Here is a 20655-nt window from a genome sequence, read left to right as displayed (position 1 = left end):
GTCGCAACACACAGTAAGACAGAAAGAATCAGTGTTAGTATCCCCCACTTTATGCACAACAACCTGAGTCACAGAAAGTCCCCAGCTAGAGCTAGAATGAGAATTTGGTGGATCTTCCATTTCACTATGTTGCATTTATAAAAGTGGTCTGATTTTTAAAACAATCTGAGAAATCATCCTGACATTTTCAAATACTGAACTAAAGGCTTTCATTTACAGTCTTCCAGAACCACTAAGACTGTTGTTCATTATTCTTGTAGCTATTCTGAGGCTTACTGGAATACATCCTACACAGCCATGTTCACGACTCAAGATGAAACAGCGAGAAATGTGGGGAACTCTCTGTGAAGGTCTCTTGTCCCAACTGGCAGCAGCATGTGGTCAGACAGACATGGTTACCCAGACAGCTTGGCTGTTTGCCAACTGTGTGACCTCAGGTCAGTCTCTTTAAACTCATGAGCCTCGTTTTCCTCATCTAAAGAACAGCGACATTATTACATCTTAGGGTTGTGGCCAGGATTAAATGAGATAATAAACACAAAGTGACTGGAACCTAGCAGGTGCTTAATATATGTAAGTTCCCATTGCATTTTCCTACCTTCTCATATGCCGTTTTCTACTTTGTACTTGGATTATATAAGTGAGGAGTGAACCAGGAACAGATACCTGCTTTTCCTCTCCTTTCCCTTCATCTGTCTGTTAGCCCAGGGGTAGGAGCCTTAGTGAGAGTCATAAGCTAGCGGGGGCCCCTCCCATTTTTAGGTTGTTTTAGTTTACAAGTGCCTTCCCATGTATCACGTGGCTTGAACTCACAAGTACCATCCTAAGAAAGTAGGGTATGGATTTATATTCTTACTGCAAATTGAGAAAGTGGAGATCTAGTGGATAAAGTGAGGCATGCAAGGCCACACATATATCTATTAAGTGTGTGTGTAGGGGGGAGGGTTGGGAAAAGATACAAGATATCCCACTTCTGGTTACTTCATTAAGCTGCCTGGTATTTCTGAGGAGGGAATCTGTGTGTGTCTGTTAGGAGGGATGAATGCATGTGTGTTGGGGACTATGGAGCTCTTGGGTAGTGCTCAATTTGCTCTAGTGTTCATTTGCTTAGAGGGTTGTCTGTCTCACTGGGAAGACTCCACTTCGGGGTACGGGAAAGTCAAAAGGTGGTTGAGACTAGTTCCAATGTCCAGAGTCAGAATAAACAAGTGAGAGTGACATTTGGGTTTCCTATTGTTGCCCAGCTCGGGATCCTGGGCGATGGGGAACCAGCCAGAACTCAATCACTGAAGAGACTCAGAAGCCTGGACTACTTTAGCTCAGGGCAGCAGGCAAGGAGGCTGGCCTCGCACACCCCCTGGCACACTACTTACACCCTGTGCTGATGAGAACCAGGACAGGACTGCATCCAGGCAGCTTCCCTGTGTGCTGACTGCCTGCCCCAGCCATTAAAAATCAAGTCCCTCAATCCAAGAAGGGTTCAAGTAAGAAAGAGCAGAAAAGGAAAACCCCATGTCCGTGACTCCAGGCTTCACATCCCATCCTGTATTATAGCTGGCAACTGCACATAGGCCAGGCGGCTAAAATGAGTGTGGTGGGAAGGGGGTTGGGTCTGGGGTTCTAATTACTAATTGAGAATGAGATCAAGGTTGTCACCATCCATTTTTCCTTAAAATGAAGGAAACTCAGGCTAGATGGTCTATTATTTCTCATACAAGTCACCTGTCCACATTTAATTTACTATTTTTCCTTTTGGTCTCCTTTTACCATTCTACAACCATTTTCCCTCTAACTTGCTTTTTTTTTTTTTTTTTAAACTTATGGTTATTTAAATTTTAGCTCTTTTTCATATTATCTTGTAAGCCAATTCAAATCCTTTTTGGAGGGCCTCCCTGATGGCACAGTGGGTTAAGTCTCAGCACTATGAAGCTATCAGCAGCCACTGCAGCACGAGTTCAATCCCCAGCCGGGAAGCTGACCCAAATGGTACAGGAGACCTTTCCTGTTTTGCCCACTGCTCCCCTCAGCAGTAGATTTCAGTCAATCCGCCTATTCTGTTCCCCACTCTGTCTCTGGTGAATTCTCTTACCCACCACACCTCTGCCCTTCACCCCAGCTCTTGTATGCATAAATAAATAAATCTTAAAAAAAAAAACCCAACAAATTCTTTTTGTATTAATTGGCAGACAAATAAATAAGAAAGTTGAAAGATGAGGCAGAACAGTTAATAAGCAAAAAAAATAAAGAAAGAAAGAGGAAGGAAAATAAGAAGCTGAGTCTAAGCCTCGGTTTCCTCATCTATCAGAGATAATATCACTGATGAAGTAAAGCTCTTAAGAGATAACATATAGAAAGTGCTTAGCATGGTAACTGACACATAGTAGGCATTCTATTAAACCTACGACTTTGTTGCATTGTTATGAGTCCCTATGAGCTATCTTTCCAGTTAAATTAATATTCATAGTCAGACAGGGTGAGTTTAGGCCTTGGTGGAAAACAAAACAAAACAACCAACCCCCAAAAGAAACAAAGGTGGATGTTTTATCATACATATCATCAGAAGTAGGCTCCCAGCCCCTTCCAGACCTGTGGGCTGCTGGGCCATAAGTTTGTCCTGGCTTCCTCCATTCAGTGCCTGTTAGTAGCAACATGTGGACAGAAACTATGTCTTAGCTTCTTTGACTTCCTCACAGACCCTGATAACAGAATTTAAGAGGAGGAAAGGGAATAACATTTATTTGATCTGAGAGAGCAGACACTAAATCAATACTGTTGACTGACTGAAAATGTAAAAGCCTTCTACAAATATATAGTTGTATCTGAATTGTATCTTCTCCAAACTAGAAACAGCTTCTTCTATCAAAGCTTAATTCGGGCAGTGTGAAAAAAAATAAAGAAGAGGCCACTTAAAGATCTTTAGTTTTTATAAGGAATATAAAGTTCATTAGTTAAGAGCAAGGAGGGAGACATGGAATGGTGGGGCAGACTGAAAATTGAAATCACCACTACCAAACCTCATAGAAGACAAGGAAAAAAATGAATTTCCCATTAACACGTTTCAGAAAGCACTTTCCTCCTACCCTGAAGATGATGAATTACATTTTTAGATAATGTGTGGAAATTTCAGTTTGACATTACCTTCCTGCTTAGTTCCTAGTCTCAATCAAGGAGGTCATTCTACAGAGGAGGGGGTGAATGAGTGAGTGTGTGTGTGTGTGCGCACGCACACGTGTGTGCGCTATGTGTATATATGTGCTGGCGGAAGGAAGGGAGGCTGGGTGAGCAGGGAATTGGTCCTATGAACCAAATAGTCAGCTAAAGTACAAAAATAGAAAATGCTTAAAATACCCAGGACTGATTCACATCCTAGGTAAAAATCCTTTGAGACCTCTCTCCTGGGATGTGAGAACACTTTCCTATGGTTATCTGAGTTCGGAAGCAGGGCAGAACCATCTGATTTGGAAAGGAAGATGAAGGGGAAGACAGCCAGGGGCAAGAGGAAACCATACCTGGTCTGTAATCCTGTCGCTATCCTGGGGGGAAAAATTTGTTGAAAGCAGCAGAACATACCTGCATAAACTCTAGACCTCACAGCTTCGCTCAGTAGCCAGCCTGTCCTCATGAGAAAGGATGGGAGGTCTCTGGCTGCCCTTGATGGGTGTGTGAGAAGTACAATGATAACATGGCGTGCTGTCTGCACTTATATTCTGACAGTCTCCAAGTTTCCCTTAATAAAGCAGACTCTAATTTTCCCATTTTGTAACTCTTTCAGGCTGCCAGATCTTCCTAACTAAAAATTTTCCATTTACGTGAAATAATAATCAGCCCTCCCCCTCCCTAAGTCAACAAATCAAAAATTTTTTTGTTTTTCTTGTGTAATATGTATGACTGCCGGGAGATGGTAAATAACATATCAGAGGCATATTTGCCTGACTTTTCTCTTAATTTAGGAAACATGTTGCATTGTACCAAACCCAGTTTCAAAATCTAGAAAACAATATGCAGATAAATGCTACTTCCTCTTCCTTTTCCATCATTAATGAATATCCCTTCAATGTGCATGTAGAAATGTTTATTGAGCTAATCAATATCCCGGGATTTTCTTGGATATGCATAAATGAGGCTGGATTTTAACTATGCTTAAATATAAGGCAGCATCCATTTCAATATGCTGCTTGCAAAATAAAGAAAAGGCAAGCAGAGTGAAGCATTATTTTGTGGAGAAAATCTGAAGTTAAAAATCACTCCAAGTCTCTTCTTCCTTGTACAGGTATGCAGTGACCTGTTTAATTAAAAACCACTGATATTTATTATTTTTTAAATGCATAGTGTGCTACTTTACAAAATCAAAGATTTTGAATTCTATTTATGCTTTCCCTGTTCTAAAAGTTTTTACTCCCTAGGTAATATAAGTTGAGATAGATGGTAGAGAGAGGTCAATTTAATATTTTTTAGGAAAACTGCCAGAGATAAACTATAAATTGGATAATTCACAATAGTCACAATAGCTGGGATTCAAGTTCCAGCTCCCCTGCTTGGAAGCCATGTCACCTTATACAAGTTAGGCACAATTGAGTAAGTCTGCAAAGTCCTAGTTCCTTCATCTGTAAAATGACTGTCTGGAGAATTAGATGAAACTCCATCTTTTGACCTCAGCACAGAATAAGTAATCAATAAACATTGGCTATTATTAGGAATCTCCAAGAAATCCCACAGTACTATTCAAATTAGGTATTATATTTAAAGCATTTAATCAGTGCCTGGAATACACATAAGGCTCACAGAAACAATACAAAAGCTGCTGCCACTATTTTCATTTGTCTTTGCTGGGTGGGATAAGAAATGATGCCAATAAACTCACCTTCCAGCTGAATTCACATTTCAGGCATGAATTCAAAGCAATTTTATATTTTAGGATTTTTCAGAGTCTTTTAATTAATTAATTAATTAATTAATTATTTTTAAAGATGTATTTATTTATTCATACAAGCACTGGGTATAGTCAGAAGCGCGGGAGGGTGAGAGGATTCACCAGAGCCAGAACAGGGAACAGAACAGGCAGACTGACAAAATACACTGCTGAGGGGAGCAGCGGGCGGCAGGAGAGGTCTGCGCGCCACGTGGGACCCTCACTCGGTGGCTGGGGATTGAACCGGTGCTGCAGAGACTGCGGGCAGCTTCGCAACCCAGTGCTCAACTGCTGCACCACCGGGGAGGCCCGAGTCTTTTAATTATTTATAAAGTTATTCCAGAAGTAAAATTCAACCCAATTCCCATAGTGAGCCTCTAAGTCCAGTTCCTTGATAGTATAAAGAGTCACATAATGCTATCCACAAAGCTCACTCTTCCTCCCCTCTTCCACCCAAGAGACTTTCTCCCAAGTCAAGCCTCCTGACTTCCTCACTCTAACAGACACATCCCCACTGCTTCAACCCAGGTCCCACAGCTCACCCGGCTGAGTGGGCCACAGGATTTTTAGCACTTACACAATCCCAGAAAGAACATGAGTTACCCAAAGTCACTTAATCAAACCTGAATTGGTTCCTTCAATCAACAGTGTGATTCTAGATACAAAGGCTGGAACCAATAGCGATGAAATGTTCTTTTTTGCCTTGTTCTGTTTTATCCACTGAATAACATGAATGAAGTCTAAGAAGTGTTATGAAATGAAGAGATGGATCAGAGGTGGCGTTTTAGGAAATGTTGCCGTCCTCTGTTGGGGTGCAAAGCTAACCAAGCTAATTTTTTGGCATGCTTAACTTCAGGTGGCAATGCTGCTTCTCTTTCAACTACTGACCCCCCTCCCCCCCCCCAGCAAGTCTGAGCTCTCTTCTGTATTTAAGGCATGGAAGAATAAAAAAGGCTTTTGTTTTTAGGATGAATTTTTTTTAGCTCTATTCCTTTGCTTTTCTTTCCTCTACCTAAACCCCAACCTCTTCTTTCAAAGCTCCCCCAATACCTCTAGCTAACACAGACCTCACCCTTTCTTAGCAACAGCCCTTAGAGTCTGTTCTATGTACATTTATTCCATGTAGTGTTATAATCAATAATGTTCTGTTTAAATTGCTGTCCTCAGCCCCTGACCTTCAGAGCTCTCATTTGCCTGAAATGGGTAGAAAACTACTACAAAAAACTACACTGCATGGATACATGGACAGGGACATCAAGTGAATATAAAATTCTATCACCATGATGCAAATAAACACAGTCTAAGAAGGCAGTTCTAGATATCTAGATTTTGTACAATGATTTATTTCTGGGGATTTCTGTTATTTTTTTTCTCCTTTATTCTTTTTGGAGAGGGATGATAACAAGCTAGTTACAAAAGCACAATTTAGCAACCATTCCAGCCCTGCTGGCTTCAAATCCTACCCTGAGCCACCAAACTCTCCTGGCTAAGCTGTATGTTTCCTTCCTTTAAAATACCGATCATCAAGGAACTTGGATTCAGTAATACAATCTCAAAAGCTGAAAAACAAAAAGGCAATAAAATAAAAAATGAGAAAGTAATTCAATTCTCTGTAGTCCATGGAGATAATATAATTTCTACAAGGGGGTTGGTGTTTTTTGCCCGAGTTTCTGGGTTACACAAATCCTTGTGGACCACACGCCACTTCCCATTCTCCCCAGCAGCAGTGGCTGCAGGTGAAAGAAGGAGAAAAGCAAAGGCCATCGCTTCCAGTGCAATCACGTGTCCACTGCTGCACACAAAAGCAACTTGGGACGTAAGTTTTCTCTCCCTAGTACCTAGATTATTCCGATAAGTGTCCTTTCCCAGTTGGAAAAAAAAAACCAAAATCTAGTATCTCCGAGGAGATAAATAACAGAGATGTCTAAAAGCACTGTCAGGGAATCTTACACCTGGCACTTTCAGTGAATTTGGTTCTACTCTGATGGCTGAGTTGCATCCCCGGAGGATGAAAAATATTGTTATCTTTGCTTTCCATTATACACAGGAGTCTTGTTTGAAGCCACGGTGCATTAGGGAGGCTCTCTAGAGAATGGCCAGCAGCCCCTACTCAGAGGTACACAGTATTTTGCTGGGCTATTGGGGTGAGGGTTAGGCAGGGAACTTCACTTAACTCAGGTAGGGGCACCCAGCACATATTTCCATATTGGGAAATGGAAACTTTTGGAAACTAGGAGTGAATCCTGGCTCTGCCACCTGCTTATAACTGTGCTGCCTTGGGAGGTGACTTAGCCTCACTATGCTTTAGTGTCCTCATCTGAGGAATGGAGGCTGTTGTCAGTGTTAAATGAAATAAGGAATGTCCAGTGCTTAGCATGCACCTGGCAGAGTAAGTACTTGATAAATGATGGCAATTATGTCCTCAGTACCACAACACTCAAATCCACACCCAGATTTCCTCCCTGTGTTCTCAAATGGAGAATTCATTGACAAACCAAGCCCACAGGAGTGAACCCAGCCTACTCACAATACCATCAACAATCTCTCTTGCTCTTTTTCTTTCTTCTCTCTCCCTTTACTTGCCTCCCTCCCTCTCCAACCCTCTCTCTCTCTCTTTCTCTTGCTTTCTCATGACAGAGAATCTTCTAAGGGAATCCATTACATCATTACATTCTCTTAGGGAGTGGTCTGGGCTGGAAAATCTTAATCTTGAAGTCTTATCTCTTTGCTACTCCCCAGCTCCCAATCCTCCCACTAGATATTTAGAACTCCTTGTAAACTTCACAGGATCGAGATGCATTGAGATCTGTAGGAGGTGTTGGAGGAAAAGGGGGGACTGGGATGTTAAAAATCAGGGCAACAAAAATACCTATGATGTCATTTACCCTGACTTCTGAACCACCAGCAGCAGCCTTTCAACTTGCCTGGTGTGATACCTCACCTCTGCCAGCCTGTGTTATGACTTCACGCCAAATGGGGGTCGGAGAGGGTCTTCCACTGGAGCGATTCCATCCCATCCCCACCTCCCCACAGCCTTATCTTTCCCTCCTTCTCTGACTCTTAGCGTAGCCAATTAAACCTGAACAACGGGTGGATGGAGGAAATATGCTGCATATATGGAATGGTACAGCAGGGACCAGTTTCACTGTTAATTTAAAATGCTAGAATTAATTAGGTAGTGTAAATGAAGAATTTAATAAGCACTCTTTACAACCACAAGTTCTACTTTTATTAAACACTGCTACCAAACGAGGGCAAATATCTCTGGTCTCTCAGTATTTCCTTGCCTTATTCCCATAAGTTCTCTGCAAATAATAAAAATCCTTTTTTTTTTTGGGTCTGAATTAAAAAAATGCATAATTATAAATTTATGCCTGAATTGTATTTCTGCTTTCAACCCATAAGCTTCTTCTTTAAGCTCAGATGCTACTGTATGTCTCTGCTTGTGCTGGAGAGGGTGCTAAACAAACCAAAGTTGACAATTTTGGTTTTGTATACCAAATTAAAGGCTGTCTCCGAAGCTGTCACTCCTATTCAAATCCACTGGGTGAACTACCAAATTAGCATTCCTTCAGTAAAGGAATCTGCTTGTTTAAACATGTGTCTTTAGAAAACAAGGAACAACACCATGAATCAGTACTTCTCAAAATTCTCACTATAGTTCTGAGGAAACTCTTTTGAAAAGGTGATTAATAATATTCACTAATATAGCCTGCAGAATCTCAATTTAGAAGGTAAGGCTACACCAAAAATACATTTTCTATACAAGAGTAGGAGGACAATCATATGGTTAACTGGTTTTAATTTGGTTTGAATTATCATCCTAGTATATAAAGATTATTCAGGAATCTAAACATTGACTTTTTGAGAGCACAGGCAATTCGGTTAAAGGCTGAATGACCCAGTGCTCTGGGACAGATTCATCAAAGCCCTGGTCCTATTTGGAGACCTCGATATCACGTTCAAGTGACTCTCCTAGAAACATACTAACTGCATCTATAGTAATAACACCTCCCATTTATTGAGATACCGCTACTCAGTAGGCATTGCGCTAGGAAGTATCTATCCAGTCTCCCATTTAATGCTCATAATAAGCCCTGAGCCATAAGTACTATTTTCCAGTTTTTCAGGTGAGAAAATTATGGCTGGAGAGTTATGTGACTTATACTTCTTCTGGCAGTTATTTTAGTTTTATTATTTTTGGAAGTACTTAATTTATATGGGGAGCAAATTCACAAGTGAATTAGAAGAACCGGAGGAATTGTATATATAGCTACTTGCACACATTTACATTGTATTCGCTGATTTAAGTCAACATGATGTATCTCCCTATTGTAATTAGCTTTCTTTCTCTTAAATAGGCCAGTTGCTCATCAATTAAACTGTCTAGATAAAGGAAAACAAAAGTCAACCCTCAAAAACAAATACTCAGGGTTGAGTGTGGATGATTTTAGGAAGTGGGGCAGCAGCTTCTCTGCCTTCACGATGTAGCCCACAATTTTTCTAAAAAACAAAAGCCCTCACTTCCAACAACATTACAGGAAAACTCCCCCCAACCAAGAATTATAGCATCAGTGTCTGGCAAACTTTAGTCCCCCCAAAATGGTTATTGATTAGGAAAAAAATCTGAACCTAAAAATCTCAATTATTGGAATTGAAATGAATTGTTGCACTTTCAAGTAGCAAGTCATTAACTTCTCAAATTGTATCTTCAAAACAAGTACTAATAATAACAACAACAATAAGAAATCCTGAAATACAAGCATCTCCCTCTTACTATAGAGTAATTTTATTCCAGAATAATGACGGTATGCTTAGGGTCTTTTTCTCCTGAGGGACAATGGGCAATTATATCTCCCTTCTACAAGTCCAGAATGTTCCCCTTTAAAACACTGTTTCAGACCCATGCAAACCATGGGTCTGAAAACAAGAGGAAAACAAGAAATAGATAAAAGCTAGCATGGACTGTAGGGAGGGTGGAGGGCAGGACTGAGAACTAAAGAACAAAGGGAAGGGGTGGTTGATTATGTATAAAGGGGGATTGAACCAAAGAGTTATTTCACATGAAGTAAGCTGAGGAAGCTCTAAAACCCTCATTACCTTCCCAGTCCGGCTGATCTGCAATATGGTTTAGTGTAATGCACATACGCATGGGTTTATGACTGCATATCCTCACTATCCTTGCATACAGGGTACACACTGCAGACAGACACTGAGATGCATTGCTGGGCTGTGCCTTTCTGCTAAGATCTGCACATCTAACGGAACAATGCAGCTGCAAATCCCAAGATTTGAATATATTGAAGTGCATACCTGTGATTTTGTCTCTCACGAGTTTGCAGGATTCTATTTCACCAATGCTCCCAAAGAGACTCCTGAATTCCTCTTGGGTCATATTCTGGGGTAAATAGTTGACTATGAGGTTGGTTTTGCTGTCATCTGTGGCTGCCCCAGTCTGCATGGGAGAGGGACAGTTTCTATTGTTGCTGGAGGGTCCATTGCTTGTATTGGATGTCGGGCCATTTGACACCTGAGGCTCCATGGTGCTAATTATCTAAACACAAATAAGAAAAATAAAATAAGCATTTTGAAATCTCAAAGACACAAAGTCTATTCCAAGATCTGTTTTATTTTTTGAAAGGAAAGCGAACAAGATAAAGCAAGATGGAATAAGAGACTGGGTTGTGAACACAGCCAATTTAGAAGCATGTTTTTAACCAAAATGTTAAACTCCCCTTGCTATTTTTAGGCTAGCCCATAGATTTTGAACACAGACTAGAATGCAGTGGGAACTCTCCCATTATTTTGTTAATGAAAAGCTAATTCCTGTTTTCATTACACAATCACTCTCAGAAATGTATACTTAAGCCACACCAAATTATAATTAAAATGTAAAGTAATAATCATGATTAAAATTATAGTTCCATTAAAGCTGAAAAAGCTAAATATAGAGGGCTATGCTCACAAGATCAAATACAGTACCTGTTTATTAACTATCTCATAAAGTAAAATGACATTAAATTAAATGGGGCCATTCCATATGGGAAGGGTTTAGATTTTCACTGATGCTTAATCACTGATCAAACTTCAGATTTCATAAGCACAAGTTGGGGAGCTACAAAGTCATCTAACACTTTTTCTCCCCAATCATTCTGTTACTGTTTCTCCCAAACCTTTAATAAAAGACACAAAGGTCCCCACCTCAGGTCCAGCAGAGCTAGAGGCTGTACTCTCTTGTATTACTCAAAAAAGGACTTTCTCTGGATTTAAATATTTAATTCCGCAAAGATTCCTGTGACTATATGAACTGTTCTGGGCAGCATGCAAAGGAATAAAGAGATGAATATGCGTTAATCTCTACCCCCATGAAGCTTATAATTCTCTAGAGGACACAGACAGATACACAGACTGCAGGATGATGGCAGGTAGTAGAGGAGCAATTAACCCTGCTCACAGGCTAGGGGAGTTCAGGAGAAGTATTGAGATGATACTAGAATAAGGTTTTGATGGAAAATGGGTATAATCTCATGGAGTCAGGTCATAAAGCTGTCCTGTATGGAATGGCAAACACAGAGTGACAAAATTACAGAGCCAGGAGGGGAGCTGCAAAGTCATTTAACACTTTTTCTCCCCAATCACTCTGTGATTGGGCACGGAAGAGAATAAAATCTAGTTCAAACTCTTGTGTTTGAGATGAATTCCAGAGGCATCCAGCGACTTCTCTGTCATCACAGGAAAGTTGGGTAGAATCTCGATCTGCACCCAGTTTTCCTGCTCAAATACAGCCCATCTATCCCACTTTCCCACCCCATCCAATCACCATCTTTGACTTGTCCTTTAAGATATGGCTTTCACCTTCTCTGAAATAGATCAAATCCTTACAATAGGCATCATTGTCTGCTGTTCACTACTCTCTTTGGGCAAGAAACTGAAACTCAAGGAGCCTCAGTTTTCTGCATCTGAGCAATGGGAACAATGCCACCTGTTTTGCAAGGTGGTAAGAAGGACCTGATGATGTGATGTGTGTAAAGTGCCTAAACAGTGGTGGGAACTTAATCACAATTACTGATGTGTATTAAAGTCACTGCCAATCACCTGGTGTGACTTCTCTCAGGGAATTCGCAAAGAAAGCAGTGAAGCAGATTTCGAATATTCTCGCTACATTTTATAGACAAGGAAACCAAGGTTTAGCAGACTTCTGATAACAAATAGCTTCCATTATCACTACCATTTTGTTGCTCAAAGAATTTGAGGATAAGCATTTTTATAAAATGCACAAGTAGTAAAGTGTATACACATTAAAGGACAACTCAGAGAATCTCCACAAAGTGAACACAACTCACTGGAGTAACCACTTTCCAGAGCACCAGAGAGGACATGAGTAGCATCCTGAAGGCTTCCTGAGTCCCCAACCCCAACATTCTCATCACCCCTAATGGTAACCACCACTTAACTTCCAGTCTATAGCCTTGTTTTATCTGTTTTTGAACTCTATCTTGTGGACTCACATAATACATAATCTTTTCTATCTTATCATACATTGTGTCTGGTTGTGATCTGTTGGAGACCCCTAAGGCATAAAGTGCTGAGACAAGGAAAACATCAGGGTCATGGCTGGAAGACCGGTCATGGCTAAAAGACGGATCAGCACCGGTCGGAAGACTGGCCTGTGTACAGACGCTTGAGCTCAGAATGAAAGGCCTTGCATCCCCTGGGTCCTACTTCTCTTAAACTCTATTTTGTGCCTGTCATTTCTTTATTTCCTTAGTTCAATTGGATTCCTCTCTCAACCCTGTTCACCGGAGCTGGACTCCGGCAGTGATCCATTTTGGCAAATATCATAACATCTGGGTTGTTCTTCACTGCTGGGCAGAATTCCATTGCATGACAGTATCACATTTTATTTATCTCTTCTACTGTTGATGAACATTTGGGTTATTTCTAATTTTTAGTATAGATAATGCTGCTCTGAGCGCTATGCAAATGTGTTTTGGTGACACCCATACACACACACCTCTCTGTTGGGAATATTCCAAAGGGTCTAATTTTGGGGTCATAGAATACATGTATATTCAACTTTAGCAGATAATTAAAGTTTTTCCAAGTAGTTGTACCACTTTATAATTCCACCAACAGAGTACTGAGGTTCCAGTTGCTGCACATCCTCATCAACATTCAGAGACTGTGTTGTATGTGTGTGTGGTGTATGTGTGTACTTTCTCATCTGAAGCAGAGAGGTATAGGAGTAAATTTTTAGCCTCAAATTTCTAGTTCCAGCATTTATTAGCTGTGTGATTCAGGAAGGTTATTTCAATACTCTCTCAGTTTTCTTTCTGTAAACTACCATGCAGGGCTCGCTCCAGAATGAGAGCCCATATATATACACATATGTAAATTGCTGAGGACGTAAGAGGCATCGTGACTTATTCTGCATCATGCCTTACATAGATAAGCATTACTCTGTTTTCTGTTCTGATGATCACATACCACATCACCAGACTTTTCTTCTTGGCTTCAGATCAACTGTGGGATTCTGGAAGGCTAGTCCAGCCAGCCAGGAGAAAGCAAAAAAGCTTCCGAGAACAATCTTAAATCAGTCTCTCCTCAGCACTGACAGAAACTGTACCCAGAGAAACTATTCAGCTGATCTGCCCTTGAGGCAAGAGCTCAGTGGAAAAAGGGGGGCAGTGTGCCCAGGGAAGGGGTCATGCAACTGGAGATGATGCTGTGGAGCATCCGCACAACTCCTGGCTGGGAAGCAGGTCCTGCTCCATCAAGCCAGCAGCCTCCTGGGCCTGTGCTGAGCCTCACTGCTATGCTGCCACACTGCTTTGCTGGGGTGTCCAGGCAACAAAGACAAGGAGCACTGCCAACTTGATAAGGGGCTCAAAGAACAGAATACATCCAATTTTGGAGACTCAGTTGGCAGAACCCCAGAGCTGCCCAATGACGACCTTTTCTTGGCAAAAAATTAGTCCTACAATCTATAGAACATTTCCCCTTTCCCACATTGCTCTTCTTATGCCTCCCCCTCCAAACACCAAGAAAATATCCTGCATTGGGGTGGCTTTTTGGGTGTTAATGATGGAGTACGAAGAAGAATGTAAGTCATACCTAAGCAGGCTGAGGTTCTGTGGGGCCAAGACTGTGACAGGTCAGTTGACAGCTGGATTCATCTTTTGTTCACTGGATGCTTGCCTCACAGACACGTGTGGTGAAAGCCAGCACTTGTCCACGTGAACACCCACGGGTATCCCTGCTCCAGAAAGGCCTAGGATGTATCAAGTCTGCAGCAAAGTAATTTCATACACAGATCTTTCTGGATCTCATTACATTCTATGTGGATTTCCTATCCTAATTTACAATGACTCTTGGAGTTGAGTCCCGTCTGTGAATCAGACAACTCCAGTTGGGTCCAAAGATGGGAGCCAAGAAAGAGCCATGAAATGCAGTGTTTGGTACAGAGCTACTTCAATGAACCAAACCTATAGAACAGGTCGAGTCATTCTCATCTGATGGAGACAGAGCTCTTTGCTCTGCACACTGGCTACACAGTTATCCTTTTGTATACTCAGAAATAGCTGATCACACACACACACACACACACACACACACACACACAGTTTTCTCAATAAAAATGTAAGTCTGAAAGCTGAGAAACATTTGCAAATGTGTTAATATACATCATGTAATAAGACCCCTCACTGGTCTTAATGATGCATTCCAGGATGCTAGACAGGCTTAAAAAAGGAATCAGAAATGTAAAATGTCAGAATCAAATCTGACACACAGTGAACCAAGAGGATTTTAAAACATTACTTGGAAAACAAGAAAAGTTGCCAAGATAAAAAGATTTCGAACTCAAGAATGTGAAATTACAGCAGTTGAAGGTTACGTGCTAGATCTTAAAAAGAGGACACCTGTAATTTCTACTTGGGAAACAGACCAGAGGTAAACATGTGTTCTGGTGGGAATCACATCCTCCGATAAGTGCAGAGCCGGGCTTAGCAAAATCAGAACACTTGTTTCCTCAGGCTAAGGCCTTTGATATTCCAACAGCACAATTTTCATTGCAAATAAATATATCAGTTACTCAAGTGTGCATATGTATTTTAATGAAACATTCTGTGTGGATCTCACAGCCAACTTTGCAGCTGACCAGGTTCCAAACCCCTGACTTGCCCTTCTTTCCTCTTCTGAATGGCAATTAAGAACAGAATTACAGTCAGCAGCCAGGCTAGAGCACTGAGGAGGTTCAGTTGACTTCAAACTAATGGTTGTACAAAGCACTGCATTAAATCTTTTATGTTCTCGTGATATATTTTAAGAAACATTATACAGGCAGAAAATTTCAGGGATAAACTATTAGAGCAGCGCACAATAACGTAGGCACTCAAATGCTGTCATTGTAAATGTCGATGGTTTGAATGACTAATTACTCACACTCAACGCATTAACCTTACCCCTCCCACTACTCTTTTCTGCAAAATACACAACAAAAGCAAGAGGAAAGGCCTCAGACACGCAGCTGCTGGATCATCACTCAGGGTCATTTATCTCTGCAGAGAGGAGGTAAGAAGCAGAGGCTGGGTCAGTCACTTTCTCAGGGTGCTCCTGAGGAAAAAAGCCAACCCTTTCCTGCCCTTCACAGCATGTCCATCTCCACCATGCCAGGCCCCCTAATCACCTGTCAATCACATCTCTATAGTCCATCCAAGGAATGTGTTGTACTATTTCCTGGACATGTCAGGTTACATGCACATAAAATAGGGTTTATTTGCATTATGGCTACATCTCGGTGTGTGACAAGAACAGAGGTGGAGCCCCAGCTGCCAGGCATGTGCGAGGTCCTGGGGCTACACATACAACAAAGACAAGGCTTGTTTCTCACTGAATTCAGTGTGGAGGCCTGACAGATTTCAGAGAACATCAGGGGCCACAGAGGCCACCCCTGTAATTTTAATGATGAGGTAACTGAGGGCTAGAAAAGGAAACAACTTGCTTAAGGTCACATTGCTAGTTGGAGGCAGAGATGGTACTTGCCCAGGTGTACATTTTACTACACTTGACTCCTCTTGTGACAACATGACCATTTGAATGAGGTTTTATTTCTCCTCTTGGGGGAAGGGGAAATGGAGTGAGGGGTGACTATATCATAAAAATGCACTTAAACAGAGGTGTGGAGATGTGCATACCTCCATATTTTTCTAACACTTTACAGTTCACAAGAATGGTGACCTGGAAGAGATGCAAAAGAATGGCTCCAGGGCACAGAGACCACATTTTTAAAAATTATTATTATACTATCTTCTGCATGTAGAACAGAGTCTGGCAGTTGGTAGTTCTGGATAAAAGACTTCTGAATGAGTCAAAGTCTATGCAGGTGCAACAGTTCACCAGATGCCTGTGAGACAGAAGTCCATAAGGTATTAATGTCACCCCCATTTTATATATAACAGATCAGGATAGCACACTTATTGAATACTTCATATTTTCTAGGGATATATTTAGATATAATTTCAAATGCGGATTGTAAACAGGAGAGCTAAATATTTGCCTGACATGGTCTCCTTAGAGAATCTATGCAATGCCTTTTTCCTTTCTCTCTAGAAAAAAATGTACATGCACACAACATATCACATGCAGTAAAGTCAGTCCACTGTGTCCAGATTAAAATCCTCAAACTGATGCTTCCCACTCAAATCTGAGACATTTTTGGAAACCGCTATGTAGACTAACACTTTTTCACTTCTTGATAGAAAAGTTTAGAACTGCCCCACGCTCTCTCCAGCTTCCTACTCACCTATGCTCCACCCCACTCCCCATGCAAGGTGGGGGAGAACTGTTAGCTCAGCATGCTGGCAACACTAGTGTCCATTGCCCCCGCCAAACCTGTATACACTCTCACCTCATCCCCAGTGGATCAGTCTCAAGAGAGTAGAACCTGCTGGTTCAGAGCATCCTTTGGTCTTACTGGTATAAAAAGGGAATACTTTTCCTCACAAAACTGCTGTGAAGACCCATGTATCATGTATTATGAATGTATTATGGAATGTGGAGCCCTGTACCTGGTTTGGGAATACCCCACAAAAGTTAGCCATGAATCACGTTAGTACAATTACATAGGAAGAAGAGAACAAGGAGAACGCTAAACCTCTATCCCCAAGAAACTAGGCTGGGAGTAGGATAAGAAAAGCTAAGAGCAGGAATATAATCAAAGGGGAATCATTTTCCCTCTTTCCCAAATCACCCTGTAATTCATTCACTCAGTAATCAAACAAATATTTATTGCTGAAGGATCCAGATAAGGAGAGAGCAAGCCACATGCAGAAAGCAAGCAAGGCCAGAAGGTTCTGTAAGAGTATTATGCAAGGGCCTCCCCAGTGGCGCAGCGGTTGAGCGCTGGGTTGCAAAGCTACCCGCAGCCTCTGCAGTGCTGGTTCGATCCCCAGCTGCTCCCCGGCCACCAGAGGAGGGTCCCACATGGCACGCAGACCTCTCCTGCCGCCCGCTGCTCCCCTCAGCAGTGTACTTTGGTCCTTCTGCCTGCTCTGCTCCATGCTCTGGCTCTGGTGAATTCTCTCACCCTCCCGCACTTCTAACTGTACCCAGTGCTTGTATAAATAAATAAATCTTTTATTAAAAAAAAGTATTATGCAAGACCACTCCCCAATTCCATCAGTCCCACCATACTCTATCTTTGCTCCAATGTTGTTTTTTTTTCCCCCATAAAAATGGCAGTCTGACAATAAACTGTATTGCTTTGCATTTATTTATCTTAATCCAATTGACACTTTCAGGATTTACTTCCTGAGGCAAAGAGAGAGCTGCACTTTACAGGAAGCTGTCAGGCTGCAAAGCTCACTACTGACATTCCCCATCCAAGAGCCTGGTACAGGGCTCTGATGCTCCCATCACGGTGTAACTGGCAGTCCGCAACTTCTGGTTTTCTGGTGGAGGGGTGGCCTTGATGTTCAGTTCAGGCAAAAGGATCAAGAGAAAAGAACCTAAGAAAGTCACAGGAACACGATGCTTCTTTTCCAGACACTCTCCCCTTTACTTTGAGCACCCTCTAAATGGCAGTGTTTCCAGGATCTAGAACGATGCTAAAGGATATCCTGATTGCAAACATCTCAGGTGTGCACCACCGAGACACACACATGTGTTTTATTAAATATTTTAATGAGTATTTAAAGGTGTTTTCTTTTACCGTGATGGAAGGACTTTTGAAAATTTATGTATAAAGGCTAACCCTTATGTAATAGAACAAGCACTCCCGAGAGCATGAAGAATAATGTTTACCAAGGGCAGTCACTGAATCGAACCATTAAAGAAATAGATTTAAATTATTCATGAGAACAAAAATAAAAGTCCTAATTCTCTTTGTAGGCATTTCCCACTTAACCCTTATAAAATTCTGACACGACGTATGTTAGACTCTGGCGGAGCAGGCCAGACTACTGCATCTCGCCCGCCTTTCAAAAGCCTGAAAAACAAATCCCCAAAGTTAGAAAATTACACAGCAGGCTCTGTGTTCCTGAAGACAGACATTATTTTTAGGAATAATTCCTCACTTCTCTTTTTGCTCCTTGAAATATACTAAAAATGTCCTTACAACCCCCCCAATTTCATATTTCTTTAAAGTTTCTTCCATCATTTCATAAAATCCATACGCTCCCCTCCTTCTCTGCAAGAGGATTTAATTCAAGTTCCTTTGTATAAATTTTTTTTTCTAAAAGCAATGCTTTCCTGGTTATGATTTAACTTTGAAGGAGACAGATGTTATTGATGGGGCCCAAGGGAATGGGATGATAACTCTAGAAAAAGGAGCTTTGAGACTATCACTATGCCTGCCCCTCCACGAGATTACATGTGCTGACTCACAAAGACCACCTGGCCTGGGCACGCTGGCTGCAGACCACACCTGTGCTCTCCCAAGTCATTCATACACGTTTCTGTACATTTTGCTGGAAGGTAACTAGAAAATTCCAGAAAAACTGTTTCATTCCAACTGGGGAAAACATGCTGACAGTTTAATAACACCTTTGGGCAGATGCACAAATAACCTGAAAGACCTATTTACTCGAGGAAGTTACGTGATAATAATTCTCCGTGTATCCTTAAAACAAGTGTATTCAATTCAACACAAATTTATTGAATGCTATTATAGACCAAGGTATTGTCCTAGGAATTGGGGAAACAAAAATTATTTCATCCCAGCCCTTTGAGGGTTTAGGCTGGTAGGATGGTAGAGGAGGGCAGGTAAACAAATAATTAAAACAAACTGTATACCCCCGTTTCTTCTAAACAACCCTCTTCAGTGTTTTTCTGATGATTCCCTCTCCTCACCAAAGTACATAAATGGAATACGAATGGACGAATTCTGTGTGGTTCTGACACTGAACTGACGGTTTTGTTTCTGGTGTAAATTTGCCCAAGTCCTAAACAAATGACTATTTGTAACAATGAAGTAAGCTTAAGGCATCCCTCCTTTGAAATAGCATCTTCTTCACTGGAGGTGAGCACCAGGCATGCGTATTCTCTGGGGTGGGAGGCAGGGCTTTTAAAAAATCAGCAGCCGCTGGAGAAAACAAAAGGCATTAATACTTAAAAATGGCCGGGCGAGCAGGGATATGAAAAGCATAATCAAAATTTAATTTCTCTTAAGCATTATTCTCAAATTCACAGGAATTCAAGTTTTTTCATCTTCTCTAGACATAACACACACATTTCTCCTCCTAAATAAACACTGACCTTCTTTAGGGCTACAGTTTGTACCTAAAATGATTTTCTGGTGTGCCCCTCCTGGGGCAGCCCTGGTAAGACTCCTGCTTATTTAGTTTTAACAGCATTTTATGGTAAACTCTCCAGGGCCGAGGGCCAGCGTGATCTTCCCTTACCTCATTATAAAGAAAAAGAAACCTCTCCTTTACCACCCACCACCCCAATTCAGACCTCTTTTCTAAAACGGCCAATAAATAAATACGATCTCAAACTTTCAATTAGTTTTCTTTGTTAAAGGCATACTTGAAAAAGATAAATGTTTTCATTTTAATATAATTTCATGGGCAAGCTCTCAGGCTTCCTGCAAAAATATTAGCTGTAATGAAAAAAAAAATCAATTGGAAAACAATTCATGTCCCATCCTTCCCCTAAATCCCCAAACTCTGAATGTTTAATGTGGACAAAATAACCAAAATGCCGAATAATAAGCTATGGATACCTATTGGGAGGGGACACGGTTGTGACGGTAAATATATCTTCATCCTCCATATAAAGAACATTAATGAATCATCTGTAAAACTGCCCACAGACTGATTAAGTCAGACTTATCTTCTGATTAAATGCATAAACAATAGCCAGCAGCACAATTCATGTAAACATAAATACTACATATTTATAAAATGCCTGCCTAGTGGCTCAGAGTGTGAACAAATTCATCGAGATTCAGCTTTAAAAAGTCAAGTGTTCTTGTCTGTATCTGTATCCGAAGCATTGGGTCACATTTCTGAATTTGAGTTTTATGCACCTTCAGATTGAATTCTTCAGAAATCTACATAAAATACTTTTTATTTTGAAAATTAATACTTATTTTCTTCACACAGCTGGAGGTGGGGGTGGGGAGAAGGTCATAAGGGAGCAGAAAACCTGCGTGGAGCAACCTCCTCTTGGTTCGGAGGAATTGTATAATGCCAGCAGCTCTTCCAACTGTGCAATTCAAAGGAAAGAGATTATTGGGGGACATT

At 41.2% G+C, this 20655-nt stretch overlaps 1 protein-coding gene across 5 annotated transcripts in view; it reads right to left on the bottom strand.

Moving 5' to 3' along the window:
• The window catches only part of ELAVL4 (ELAV like RNA binding protein 4), a 137302-nt gene that overhangs the window by 43936 nt on the left and 72711 nt on the right, over positions 1-20655 (bottom strand). For 4 of the 5 annotated variants that reach the window (XM_037499561.2, XM_037499560.1, XM_037499562.2 and 1 more), the window contains exon 2: positions 10223-10463. In XM_037499561.2, the coding sequence (XP_037355458.1) occupies positions 10223-10463 (241 nt within the window). Of the gene's footprint in view, positions 1-10222; positions 10464-11110; positions 11121-20655 lie in introns of those variants that run through there. The other variant, XM_054691085.1, reaches the window with a different exon arrangement.

Source organism: Talpa occidentalis, unplaced genomic scaffold (assembly GCF_014898055.3).
Source record: "Talpa occidentalis isolate TD23 unplaced genomic scaffold, MPIMG_talOcc4v2.1 talOcc4.9, whole genome shotgun sequence".
Classification (NCBI taxonomy): Eukaryota; Metazoa; Chordata; class Mammalia; order Eulipotyphla; family Talpidae; genus Talpa; species Talpa occidentalis.
Note: the sequence above shows the minus strand (reverse complement) of the source record. Positions and strands in the feature narration are given on the sequence as shown.